Source organism: Rhamphochromis sp. 'chilingali' (genome assembly GCF_963969265.1).
Source record: "Rhamphochromis sp. 'chilingali' genome assembly, chromosome: 5".
Lineage (NCBI taxonomy): Eukaryota > Metazoa > Chordata > Actinopteri > Cichliformes > Cichlidae > Rhamphochromis > Rhamphochromis sp. 'chilingali'.
This window is the reverse complement of record NC_137932.1, coordinates 9,123,734-9,138,343: the sequence shown is the minus strand read 5'-3', so window position 1 is coordinate 9,138,343 and position 14,610 is coordinate 9,123,734. Positions and strand designations below refer to the sequence as shown.

Below are 14,610 nucleotides of genomic sequence, written 5' to 3'. Positions count from 1 at the left end.
GTGCTCTGCAGGGGTCAGCAAGGATGTCAAGCGCTGCAGTTGTGGTACAGCACTGGTGAATGAGACGCGGCCTGAAACTCTGAAGAATCTGGGTGACATTGAGTTTTCATGGCTGTCACACCTATTTAATGTTGTATGTGACTTCGGGAATGCCTTTAGATACAACAGAGGAGGGTTTTATTTGTGGCTCTTCATATGTTCAAGGAGAACTCTGTTTTAAAATGTCTCTGCTGTTTATCTACTCTCTAGCCCTTTGGTTCCCAAAATGTAAGTATGTTTAACTGCCAAAGATTTACTGTTAAATAGAAAAAGCTCTTTTGTGAACTGAGTGGTTTCTGTTATATTTCAGGCCTGCTTATACAACAGAATGACTGGGTTTGCCTCAAATGTTAGTGAAGGTAGTCTCTGCCTTTACAGCTACCCTTTAAAAAACCCAGAAACTATTCTAGTGGTCTTAAACCATGTCTTTATATATTATGAGGTGTCAAAACTCGTCATTAAGGGTACTGGGGAAGCAGTCAGGGTCGTCTTTAAGGGGCAAAGAATTTTGCTAGTACCCATTAAAAATGTTTTTGGTGAAGTATTTTACTCTTGCTTTACTCTTGCTCTAACTTTGTATAGCTCATAACATTAGGTGTTTGTATAGGAATTGTCTGTTTGGTTTGGGGTTGGGTGGTTGTCTGAATCTCTTGCACACACTGCAGTAAGTTTCCATCACCAGTGCCTCTTCAGCTTCCTGGTATATCTACGAGTGCGCTTGTTTAAATATAGCATCGGGGTCACGTTATTGGTCTGCGGTTTGGCGATTCAGTTTAAATCTCTTTAATCCACTTTGGTGTAAGCAGCAGCATGACCTCTAGGGGTCACTGGTAGCACTTTGTAGTTTTGCGAGTTGAGCTGCAGCTGATACCGTTAAACCAACTTCAGTAGAATAATTTTAATTAACACTTAGCTGCACAGGTCAGGATTTAGACCTCATTAAAAAATCTATTTTTAGCAGAGCCAAAAGTGCTCACAACTATTGACTTCAGCTTCAGTTCAAACTGGTTTAATTAAAATGATTCATTTATGGTATTTAAAATTTCATAAATGAACGGCGACCCTGTGTAACAGCCGATTTAGCACTGAAGTACTTCTCCCCATTGAAATCTGAAGTGTTCTTTTTAGTTTAGTTTAGGCTTCTTTGTGTGTCACTTTGCTAACCGCATGGTGAAAGTGGGGCAGCTCACTTCACAATGTGTGCATGTACACTCCTGATGCCCTTTACCGGAACAGTTCCTATCACCTTTTCTTCACTTATCCTAACCTTTAGCACTGATTCACTTTGTCTTGATTTCTTCTGTCTTGTATCTGGCACGCAGCAACATGGAAACAGAGGAGACAGACACTGGTAAGTGATGTGATAAATGTATTGTTTTAGGACAGTACATGCTTGCTCTGCCTCCTTATTTCAGGCCTAATGTGAAAAATCCTAACTATTATTATCCCAGTCCAATCTGCTCTCTGCAAGGGGAAAGCACTGGCCTCTGGACGTATGTGACTCCACTAATAAGAAGATGATATTACGCTCAGAGCCACATTAAAGTTTTTGTTTGTTTGTTTGTTTTTACCTGAAAAGATTATTTTGATTTCAATTAGGATTAAACTATTACTTAAAATCTGTTTTTCAATATTAATTTTAATATTACATTTCCTTGGTTAGTGGTCCAGCCCAATGTAAATCTTAACATCTTCATCTCAACCTCCTGTCTTTTTGTTGGTGCCACCATTACCAAACCATACCTCAACAGGTTTCACTTTGTAAACCGTCCCTTTCACTCTTGCTGCTATCCTTCGGTCACCTGTCTCCTCTCATTCACACACGTATTCCATCTTGCTTTTACTGGCTTTCATTCCTCTTCTCTCCAGTGCACACCCCCACCTCTCCAGACTCTTCTTACTCTGCTTCTTACTCTCACTGCAGATCACAGTGTCATCTGCAAACGTCATAGCCCACGGAGACTCCTGCCTGACCTCGTCTGTCATCCTGTCCATCACCAGTGCAAAAAAAGTGACTGAGTGAATGATATAATTTTAATCATTAAGTTGCACATCAAAGCCATTGGCGTGCTGAAAAATGTTTATTGTTAAAATATAATATACCAAATAAATGAGGGTAGCGCTTCTGTTCAATTTTGGAGTTGGCTTTTGTTTTCAGTGTTGCCAGTGTTTTTCCGAACAACATCAAAAACACTGAATTTTCTTGTTGTCTGCCACTCACGACCTCACACGCTGCACTTTATCCACTAGCACTCCCTTTTCCCATTTGTTCTTTGTCATTTTGAGTCAAATCAACATCCTCTGGCGTTGTGTGTTTGTGTCTGTGACCTTGCTACATTATATGCTTCCTTCTTCTGTCAGTTTTTTAAACCTTTGTATAGACTGTAAACCCCTTTGTCTTCTGAAAAAAATGTTCTAGCAATGCTCTGCTTTTCTCTGTCTCTGTCAGACTGGCCGAGTCCCGCTCCGAACCCATCTCTGACAATGCAGCTTTGAGTCTCCCGGAGGTCTCCACTGAGAATCTGTTGCCTGTCTGCAACAATGAGTTTAAATAACATACCGGCAATAGCTGCCCGACGTACAGCACCACAGAAATTAGACAAAAAGCATACGCTCCAGTACCCAGGCTGACAAAAACAGCATGCTTTACTCAATCAGAAAGAAAAAAACATATCACCCTCCCCGGTGCACAAACTGAATGAGAAAGCCTGTATTTGATATTCAGTCACTGCTGCAGAGAAGCCAGAGTGAATACCCTGATATCATGAAATGTTATTTCTATGAATGCCTGCCTGTCAAAACCCACTTCTCTCAGTGTAAACAGCCATCTCCTGCCATCTTAAAATTTGGTGCACACAGTGTGCAATACACCACAGCGAAGAGAGCAAGGACCACAAATTTATACACAATGCAAATCACACAGGATGAAGTTTGGAGTCTCCTCCTTTTAGTAATAATTTGTGAAACATTTCCACATGTGGATTCCACTTGTAAATTACAGTAAAGACTGCACAAACGTCACAGTCCAAAGATGCGTGCACTGTATATATGCCTGCTATCGCTTTCTGAAAATGTGAGCACTCTCTAATCTTGCTGTTTGTTTTGGTGCAGTAACAGCTGCCAGTCACAGCACTTGCTGGAGGAAGTCCAGTGTTAGGAGTCATCATCAGACACTGGAGTGAACACTCTGTCATGATGCTGAATGGGTTTTACACGAATCATCCAGTTTGTTGTATCGAACAAACCATTTCTTTTGGGGGATGAAGGCCCCATTAGACACAGAGATATATAAAAGTGTGTGTCAGGTTTTTTTTCCCCTGGCAACACAGTCAATAAGGAAATGTTTCTTTAAGAAGAATACTTGTAACATTTACAAAGTAAAGTGGAGTACTTAAATTTAATCTCCAGCTAACTGTATATGATCGTAGTTTTTTGGTCCCAAATTCTCACTGCTTGAGGGGTATTCACTTCATTCACTTATTGTGACCTTTCCCAGCAGATAGATGTGCCAGGTTGTCATGGGAATGGTTCAGTTTGTTATATATCGGGTCATTGTTTGCAGTGGGTGGGGGGGTTTGGAATCCATCATATTTATAATAGAGATAATGTATGAGAAGAGGGAATTTAACTACCAATTTATTCATCCGTCTTTTGTTACAGGACCCAGAAATTGTTAAATCCGAGTGCATCTTTCTGCTGGGAAACATAAGGCAGAAAGCTTCAGGAGTCCTTGAACTTTGGATGTTGGGAAAGTTACCAGATTATTATTTTCAAGGTCAAGAAAGAACCTTATATCTATGTTTTATTTTTCCTTATAGGTAAAGTATTTTGGTATCCCTTTTGCATTTAGTGTCATTATCAGGTTTAAAATTATGTATTCACTAAGTAACTAAAGCTTCAAGACCATTAGGGATGCACACAACAACCAGCTGTTTTTATGTTAAAACAGTTACTCTGGCAATTTACAACTGTAATAAATAGAAAAATGTATGCTAACAGTGATCAAAATTGAACTAACAGAGGGTGAGATGGTGTTGTGACTACTAATTCCAAAATCCTGCCTTCCGTTTTCTACAATGCAGCAGCTAAAGTCTGAAAGTTCACCACACTACCAATTTGCACCCCAGGCTTTATGCCGAAGATCTGTAGTTGTGCAAAATAAGAAAAAAAAGATAAGCAAATTTTAATCATATGCAGCCTTTTATGGGTGAATGAGTGATCTGCCTATGGTTTGCACTGCATACATAAAAGTTTACATAGTTGTTTTTCTTTCTGTCTTAAATGCTAAATATGAATGCGAATTTACTCTCGAAAGTAACAGGCTGAGATTTCTGTAACGATCATCACGGTCCGACTGGAATACGGCGAGTTTAGCATCTCCTCATTCATTCAGCTGTCACTGTACATAAAGACAATGTTACTGTTAATGCTGTTAGGTTATGGAAACTGTGTTTCAAGCCCAAAATCAGACTAAAGAAACCTATTTCCATATGCTGTATTTTTTCAGTGTCAAAGTTGTACCTATTTACTGTATGTATACATATTGTATCATTATAAATGAAGTAGGATGATTAGAATCAGGGCTTTTCACAGGTGGGCTTTTTTTTTATCACTAATTGGGACGTGGATGTGTAGATGCTTGTGTGCTTTTGCGTTAGGTTAGACGATTGTACAGATTTAAATGACTGGGTTTTACTACTGCAGGAGTCGCTCATTTTTTTTTACTTGTTATATTCAGTTACATAGTTCACACTGTCCTCTTTAAAGGATGCTTTTCCTTTTCTCTTAAACATCTCTTTTCATTAATGGAAATGATACATTCCAATTGTTTTCTTGTTTTTTTATTAGACTGTGCGGTTTATTTATATCCACCACTCAAATGCTGTTTGTTGTCAAGAGCATGTTATATTGTGCCACAGTCTGGTTGAAGTGGTCTTCTCTGTATTCACGGCATCACGACTGAAAATAATTGTGGCGGTGGTAGGTGGGAGGTAGCAGGGAGCTCCGTATTGTTGTCATGACACCCGCTGCAGAATAATTGGATGGCTTATCAGGTTACGACATGAGGCTTAATTACACTGTTTCATTCCTGACTGTCTGAAATACCAACTCTATTACAAATTTTAAAGCGAAACTATTTAGTATGGATAACAGAAATGCCCTGTGTCATGTCAAGGATGGTCTAGGAAGCGATGTGTTCACTTTAGTATTGACTGTGAATTTGGAGGTCAGCAGAGTGCGCTGCCAGTGCGATGCTGTAATGCACAAATGATCTGTACTCACCTTTTTCAGACCCGTCATTGATTGACTGATGGATTCCTGTGTGGATGTGTCTGCTGATTCAGTGCCGTTAGATATTTTAAGATTGGCTGCTGTCCAAGAGCTGCGAAATCTGTGAAATCTGCCGTTTAAAAAAAAAAACCCCAATAGTTTCAACCTGTGGAGCCGGATAATAATAATAATATTAAATTATGATAATGTATTACATTTACACCTCAGGTAATTTAGAAACAGACGTACTACTAAAACATACTATTAAAGATATTGGGAACATTTTTTTTATGGTTTTAAACCTTTATTTTACTTTATGCTGCAGCAGTTATAGCAAAAACAGGTTGCATAGTTTTAAAAAAAAAATGGCACATTAACCATGATAATGTGCCATGATCTTTAATGTACCACTCTTAATATTTCTAAATGACATTGTAGTAATCATTAATGTAGTAGTGAGCTCAGTTTAAATACGAAATGTTGTCCTGGGCGTTGTAATAAGGACAGAGCACATCATGTACACTCATTCTCGAAACACTTTAAGTTTTATTTGGACTGTAATGTTGTTAAAGTGATAAGCTAGTGACTTTTGGCACGTAGGAAATAACAGCCGTTCAAAGCTCTGTTACTGCCTGCACAGCACAATTAATCCACGAGTGGCCAAAGACATGAGAGAAAGTGCATGGGCAGGTTTTGTTGTACAGTTTCTCTATGGTCATGGTGTTAAAGTCCCAAAAAACGTCCAGGTGAAATTGTGGTACTGTATAGGCTTAAAGCTAAATTATTATTTGTAAATTAATAAAACATAAAAAGTAATCTAATGTAAGAAGAAGAAAGTCCTGGATTAATAACATTATGACGCAGATAATTCCATCAGGCTCCTCTGAGTATTGTTTCATGTAGCTAGTATACTGGAAACAGCAAGCCATCAATGTGGCAGATTCCCAGCAAATCTTGACTGGATGCGGTTCTTTGGCACAGCTGAGATTTTTGTCTTTGGGAGTGAAGAGAGAGAAACTAGCACTTGGAGGTACAGCATGCCAAACTGAGTCTTATGTGCACTGAATACAAATCACCCTGTGAGGTTCTGAGCCCAGAAAGCATTTTAGGCTGTTAGGTTTTTAAAAAATGAGAAAGAGTTTCGACTGGGGAAGCCAAGTACTCTCAGAAAACCTACTGTACTTCTTAACCCCAAATAAACACTGACGTTTACAGTATGAATTTACTTTACCAAGGTGCTTATTTTCTATCTATGCAAATAGTGGGTTTCCAGCAGTGTTGTGATATTATGTTAATAGCAGTTTGTGTATGATTCACAAGCAGGTGTCCTAATCTGTGTAAAATTGTGTACAGAATTTTGAGGCTGTTATGGTTTGTTACATATTTATGCATAATAAAGGACTTTGTACAAACTCTGCATTTTGCTGAAATGTCATTTTAATTACAGGATTAAGAAACCAGTCCACAGAAGCCTGTGTTTTATTAAACTAGAAGCCTTCTGTCGTGCTGTTTAATTTCTACGATCCTGTTTGGACACTACCAGAATATCAAAATGATTCTGAACTTGAAGTTTTAAAAAATCTTCAGAAAAGAAGCTTTAAAATAGCTGTTCGGTTTGCAGACAAACAGCTCAAAATCAAACATTTCAGTTTGCTTTGTCTTTATTGATTTAGCTCTTTCTGCTAAACTGTCCACAGTATTTTATTCAATCTGTACTTTTCTCAAACATTTCCCAGTTTACTGGTCAATCACAACCAAGGACGTGCACTTTGGCTGTCTGATCAATATGTCTCTAAATTCTGTCGACCGCTGTTGCCTGATTAAAGGTTTAAAAAAATGCACACCATTTGTAGTGTCTGGTGATTCTTCTTGGCTATCAATAAAAATGCCTGTGTAGTGTCATTTACACGGCCATTTAAAGTACAAACTCAGGTGAAAATTGTTTTAAATACTGCATGCATGGATAGAATGATTTGTGACCCCTGATAATATTCAAAGAAGGACTTTAAGGAAAGTACATGTATATTTATCTAACTTCTAATCTTCCTCTGGCTGGAAACTCTTCAGTCTAGCGTATACAGTGGGGCAAAAAAGTATTTAGTCAGCCACCGATTGTGCAAGTTCCCCCACTTAAAATGATGACAGAGGTCAGTAATTTGCACCAGAGGTACACTTCAACTGTGAGAGACAGAATGTGGAAAAAAAAATCCATGAATTCACATGGTAGGATTTGTAAAGAATTTATTCGTAAATCAGGGTGGAAAATAAGTATTTGGTCACCTCAAACAAGGAAAATCTCTGGCTCTCACAGACCTGTAACGTCTTCTGTAAGAAGCTTTTCTGTCCCCCACTCGTTACCTGTATGAATGGCACCTGTTTGAACTCATCATCTGTATAAAAGACACCTGTCCACAGCCTCAAACAGTCAGACTCCAAACCCCGCCATGGCCAAGACCAAAGAGCTTTCGAAGGACACCAGGAAAAGTATTGTAGACCTGCACCAGACTGGGAAGAGTGAATCTACAATAGGCAAGCAGCTTGGTGTGAAAAAATCAACTGTGGGAGCAATCATTAGAAAATGGAAGACATACAAGACCACTGATAATCTCCCTCGATCTGGGGCTTCACGCAAGATCTCATCCCGTGGGGTCAAAATGATCATGAGAACGGTGAGCAAAGATCCCAGAACCACACGGGGGGACCTGGTGAATGACCTGCAGAGAGCTGGGACCAAAGTAACAAAGGTCACCATCAGTAACACACTACAACGGCAGGGAATCAAATCCCGCAGTGCCAGACGTGTTCCGCTGCTGAAGCCAGTGCATGTCCAGGCCCGTCTGAAGTTTGCCAGAGAGCACATGGATGATACAGCAGAGGATTGGGAGAATGTCATGTGGTCAGAGGAAACCAAAGTAGAACTTTTTGGTATAAACTCAACTCGTCGTGTTTGGAGGAAGAAGAATACTGAGTTGCATCCCAAGAACACCATACCTACTGTGAAGCATGGGGGTGGAAACATCATGCTATGGGGCTGTTTTTCTGCCAAGGGGACAGGACGACTGATCCGTGTTAAGGACAGAATGAATGGGGCCATGTATCGTGAGATTTTGAGCCAAAACCTCCTTCCATCAGTGAGAACTTTGAAGATGAAACGAGGCTGGGTCTTCCAACATGACAATGATCCAAAACACACCGCCCGGGCAACAAAGGAGTGGCTCCGTAAGAAGCATTTGAAAGTCCTGGAGTGGCCTAGCTAGTCTCCAGACCTCAACCCCATAGAAAATCTGTGGCGGGAGTTGAAAGTCCGTGTTGCTCGGCGACAGCCCCAAAACATCAGTGCTCTCGAGAAGATCTGCATGGAGGAATGGGCCAAAATACCAGCTACTGTGTGTGCAAACCTGGTAAAGACCTATAGTAAACGTTTGACCTCTGTTATTGCAACAAAGGTTATGTTACAAAGTATTGAGTTGTATTTTTGTTATTGACCAAATACTTATTTTCCACCCTGATTTACCAATAAATTCTTTACAAATCCTACCATGTGGATTCATGGATTTTTTTTTTTCACATTCTGTCTCTCACAGTTGAAGTGTACCTCTGGTGCAAATTACTGACCTCTGTCATCATTTTAGGTGGGGGAACTTGCACAATCGGTGGCTGACTAAATACTTTTTTGCCCCACTGTAACTGTAAAACCTCACCTTCTATTGATGTTGCTGGTTTTGATACTGTGTTCACAGACCTCTGCAGCTCTTTCACCTTAAGTTGTGTTGGATTTATAGATTATATGTTCCAAAATTGACATGAAAGTCATTTAAAATATTGCACCATACCCAACATAACACAAATACGGTGCCACCTATGTTTGATTGTCAGTGATGATAACGCAATATACAACATTATAAACAAAATCAGGTGAACTGCAGCACAAATGCTGTGAAATGTTAATAAAAGTATAGATTAGTATAGTAGATTTTATAAATGTAAGTGTAAACAATAATATACACTCCTCATTTATTTGCACCAGATAGGTGAATAACAAAGAGTTATGTCCTTAAAAAATCGGTGGGGAAAATACAGCAAAGATTTGACACAGGACCCGAGAGATGCATCTGACCCTTCAGTTGATCCTTCTGCTCTTTTGTCTCAGCATAAATGCTTTCATTGGAACAGTGGCTGTCAAGGAGAAATTCATAAAGGAAGGGAAACAAGAAGAAAATGCAGAAGTATGCCATATTGCACAAGAACTGCACTGAAAATCAGTGGACCTCAATGTTATTGAAGCAATGTGGGATTGTCTGGATAAGATAAGATAAACTTTATTAGTCCAACACGTGGGAAATTTGTTGGAAAATGGATGAATTGATGGAGAATGGAATGTCCTTGAGAAGTCTGGAGAACTATTCCTGAAGACTACTTAAAGAAATTACAAGAAAGTTTGTCTAAAAGAGCTCAGGCTGTGTTGATGAATAAGGGTAGTCATGCCAAATATTGACTTTCAAGTTTATTAGAATTGTTCAAACACTTTATGGATTATTTCCCTTTGTGTTTGCGTATTTCAATAAATATTTTCCTATCAAAATATATAGAAATGAGGAGGTGGCTCAAGGCTTTTGCACATTACTGCAGATTTTTAACAATTTATTTCTTTTAATTGAATGAAGAATGATCACACTTCTGAGAAAGCCTTTAAAGAATGAATATTTCTGTACAAGCTCATCTGAACAGTTCACTGAAGTGTCAAGGGCTTTTATCACACGTTTAAAAATCCCAATCTGATCAGCTCTGTGGGCTTGTGTTTCTGTCAGCTATCTGAGTGTTTGTTTAGACCAATTAATTATGGTTGGCAAATATTTTCATTTCCAAGGATGCATCGCAGTAGGGTGCCTCCAATCTCATTATCAGACTGTGTGCAGAAGTGGGAATGAGAATCAGCTCTGACACAAAGTGGTTTAAAAAAAATATGTGTTTAAGATAATAATCAATCACGTTTCGGGATTAAAATATTAGAGATTCATGGCAGAAGCTCTGACTCAGCCCTGACTCATCTAGGCATGGACTCTGCTAAACCCCTGAAGCTGTGCTGTGGTACCAAGATGTTAGCAACAGATTCTTTAAGTTCTAAAAGTTGCAAGGTGGGCCTCCCATGGATTGTACTTGTCTGTCCAGCACATCCCACAGATGTTCAATTGTATTGTAATCGGGGGAATTTGGAGGTCAAATCAACACCTCAAACTCACCGTTTTGCTCCTAAAACCATTCCTGAACCATTTTGCTTTGTGTCAGGGCTCATTATCCTGCTGAAAGAGGCCACCGCTATCAGGAAATAGCATTTCCACGAAAGGGTTTACATGGTCTGCAGCAATCCTCCAGTAGATGGTATGTGTCAAAGTAATGTGTGGTGCCAGGTGTTTCGCAGGTAAGTGACCTACATGCATCTGGCCATGCATGTAATGCAAGAGAAGACATGATTCATCCGACCACACCACTTCCTTCCATTGGTCCGTGGTCCAGTTCTGTTGCTCATGTGCTCATTATTGGCGTTTTCAGTTATGGACATGGGTCGGGAATTGTCAATTGTGAATTTCAGCTTCAGTAGCTCGCCTGCTGGATCTGGAAGCAGCAGGCGAGCCTACCTTCGTTCCTCAAGTACAGTACATCAGTGAGCCTTGGCCACCCATGACCCCATCGTAGGTTCACCACTGTTACTTCCTTGGACCACTTTTAATAGATCCTGACTACTGCAGATCAGGAAGATGGGAAAATCCCATCCAGTCATCTGATCATCAAACATTAATCCTTATACCTGCCCATTTTTCCTGCTTCTAACAAATCAGCTTTGGGGACAAAATGTTCAATTGATCCCTAATATATCCCACCCACTAACAAGTGCAATGATGAAGAGCGAATCAGTGTTATTCACTTCCCCTGTCAGTGGTCAGAATGTTATGTTTGATCAGTGTATAGAGAACTGACTAATCAGATTCATGAGATCAAAGAAGGCCTGTCTTCTACTTTAGATCAGAAGAGTTAAACATTTCAGAGAAAACTTCACTATGATGAAAATGCTGTATGACAGACCTGTTGTGTGACAGAAATCACTGACTCTGTGAACAAAGAGTGTGGAGTACCCGGCCCACCCTCAGAAAGAAGATCAGCTTGTCACAAGTAACAAAGAAAAGTGACAGAAAATCTCCTCTTTGATGTTTTCAGAGAACTCACTAGAGACTAAAAAGGCACACTGTGTTATTTCATTGTATTGTCACACTGACAACAACAGCATTGTTAGTGTGCTGCTTCTGCTTCCATTACATATGTGTAAACTGGGGTTGATGCAGCACAGGCCTTGTTTTGTTGATTATACTGGAGTGCATAAATCTTTCCACTTAAACTGCTCTCAGCTCACTGCGTGACGAAGCAGAGCTCACCTGCATGTCATGTCAGCAAAGTCTGCAGCAGTCAATTAAACCCTAGTGCATGAAAAGAAATCGCAAGAGTAAGAATATTCAGTACCATCACCAGTTATTTTTTTATAGCAGCAATAAATAGCTTTGTCATTGTTTTGCTTCACGAGTGGTAATCCAAATCACCTCTGGACATAGACATTAAATTAAGGTCACGTATGATGGGGAAAGAAAAAGGCTTATTTTCATTTAGCTCCGCGGGACAAAATATTACACTTGACGTAGTTAAACAGTCATTCTAAATTTGAAATTACTGTTTAACTTTCGAGGGATATGTTGATTACCAATGTCATATTTGTCCTTTGTGTCCCGGGATATGGCAATGAACAGCTCATTTAGTATTCATAAGTGTGTAATTGATTGCTAATAGCCTATTTAACACAATTTTGTGATGGCTAATTAGTGACTGATAAGGTGCTCTGCCCTGCTCTAATGGCTTAATATTGTGTATGTAATAGTTGTACCATTTGATACTGAGACTCCGGAGAGACCAGCTTGTGGAGGTCAGATAGGCTGACACTTCACTGCAGTTGAGATTGTTATCATAGGGAGGGCCATAACCTGCATTTCATTTTTAGCACATTTACTGATGTAGTTATATATATATGGATGTGCCGGCTCTTCAGTGCCTGTGAACCATCAGTCTTTTCATATTCACGTATATGCATGTGGGGCCAATATGAATATATTTATAAAACTGGAATTTTAGAACACACAATATAAACTGTAATAACTTGCAGTGAGCTTGCAATAAATGTCTTTCTATATATCTTCATTGCCTATCTATTTTGGCTCCAATACTGACAGACAGGAGAAAGCTAATATTGGAAAGATGGGGCCAAGCAATACAATAATGAAGGTAGACTCCAATGCAAACCCTTTTTTTTTTTATAGATTTTATTTATTTATAGCTTCACCATATCCCTGGATCTCTGAATCACATCTAAAATCTAACCACTTGGCCCTAACAGCCCATAAATCACCTGGACAACTAATAAAAATTGTCTGCTGTGCTGCACGGACAGTGAGTTAAGAGGGAATACAATATTACCTATTAATCCCCAGGACACTGTAATCTCTTTCTATTTTAAGATGTGCTGTATTCTTAGATACTTTAGTGTAATTACATTTTTGATTAGGAACATTCTAGTTTAAAGGCTAGATCAAATGGCTCATTGTTCTCTAAAGCACCGCAGCAGACAGTCTCATAAATGAATGCAGCAGCTGCTGGTGCACTAACCAACTGTTCTGAGCTATTTTAACGTGTAAATATTGACCATTTTAAGCAAGTAGATTGTTTATTATTAGCAGCAAATATAGGTATTTATGTGCATTCAGATGTTTGTACCATAGATTGAACAGGGCAATCATTCATTCATTGGTTTAGAAGCCTGAATTTTGAAGCCTCAGCTTTAGTCCTATGAAGTGACCATATTTTGATATCAGCTAATTCTGGCTAGCTTGGTAAGAAAGTTGCATAGACTACATGGACGCATGGCACAGGTGCTTGCTGAAAAAGTTATAAGTGAAAAATACCATGTTGTTTATCAAATATTTGCTAATAAACTTACTCTGAAATCCACCAACACCACCAGAGTCCAAGAAAAATTTAAGTCTAGCAGAAGCTAGCCTCGCAGAAACAGTTGCATGTGTTAGCATCGACGTGTCAGTAAAAGTGGTCACAGTGCTAACAATGCATAGCTTAGTACATTTTAAATGAGTCAAAAAAATTCAATTTTTGTATCTTTAAACATGTTTACATGTGTTGAGTAACAGACAATTTTGCTTTGAAGCTAAATTCCAGTGGCCATTAAAATAACTTCAGTTTTTCAGTCAGTGTTGGCTCTGTTTTTTTTTCTCACTTTGATCAGTGAATAAAAACATCCCTGAATGGTAATGCTTTGTTTGCTATGTGAATGTAATATACGGTTTGTATGACATTAGTCTAGAGATTTTTATAGAGTGTTTGTCTTATTACTTCAAAGAAGAGCTTAAGCACAGCCATTTCTCATGCTGATTTGGAGAGCTTTAACAAGACATGACTTTATCTCCACCAAGTCCCTGTGAGTACCCATAACAGTACATGATATCACTGTCCCAGCTGTATCGTGATCTTTCCTCTGGTCCTTAAACCTATTGGGGGGAAAAAAACAACAAAAAACAAAACAGTGTGTAACCACAAACTCAAACAGAAAGTTAAGTGACAAAGGTTTGGCAAAGGTTTAGAACCTGTAAAATAGTAAGTTTTTACTGATGAGATTTTTATTTATTGATTCTTTTTTTTAATGTTTTTTGTATTTGTTTTACTTCTCCAGCATATTCCAAAAGTTAGTAAGTAAAATTAAGTAAGTAAAATTTATTTATGTAGCGTTTTGGTAAGAAACCAGCCACAAAGAGCTTTTATGTTGTATCAGAAAAACTGCTGTGACAAGATAGAAATTAATCTGTCAATTTTTAAGCATTGTGCACATTTTATACCTGGAAGTGAAGAAACCTAGTTTAGATTTTGGCCACCACATCATTAACAGGCTAATTTGTAGCTCTTGGAGAGTATTACTTGGATTAAAACACGTTTTTGTGAGGGGGCTTGCCAAGCAATTTGTGCATGAAATGCACTTTCCTGGTGTAAGTCTCACTCCCGCTTAATGTACACCATGCACCTTTGTAACATTTGACGTTCTTTTTATATGTCAGAGTGCAATTTGTGCAACGTTAAAGTGATTTATGCCTTTCGGTGAGAGAAAGTTTATTACATTAGCTGCAATTTAGTAATGGGAGTTTCAAAAGAAGCTTTATTTTACACTTTAGAAAATACAATTTGCAGAAGATGTACAAG

At 38.8% G+C, this 14,610-nt stretch overlaps 1 protein-coding gene across 2 annotated transcripts in view; it reads left to right on the top strand.

Annotated features, from left to right (window-relative positions):
- Window positions 1–6,805, top strand: part of LOC308397002 (low density lipoprotein receptor adapter protein 1) — a 47,892-nt gene extending 41,087 nt beyond the window's left edge. The window contains exons 9-10 of one of the 2 annotated variants that reach the window (XM_080882711.1): window positions 1,362–1,390; window positions 2,489–6,805. In XM_080882711.1, the coding sequence (XP_080738837.1) occupies window positions 1,362–1,390; window positions 2,489–2,535 (76 nt within the window). In that variant the 3' untranslated portion in view covers window positions 2,536–6,805. The remainder of the gene's footprint in view (window positions 1–1,361; window positions 1,391–2,488) is intronic. The other variant, XM_080882710.1, reaches the window with a different exon arrangement.
- The last annotated feature ends 7,805 nt before the right edge of the window (window positions 6,806–14,610 follow it).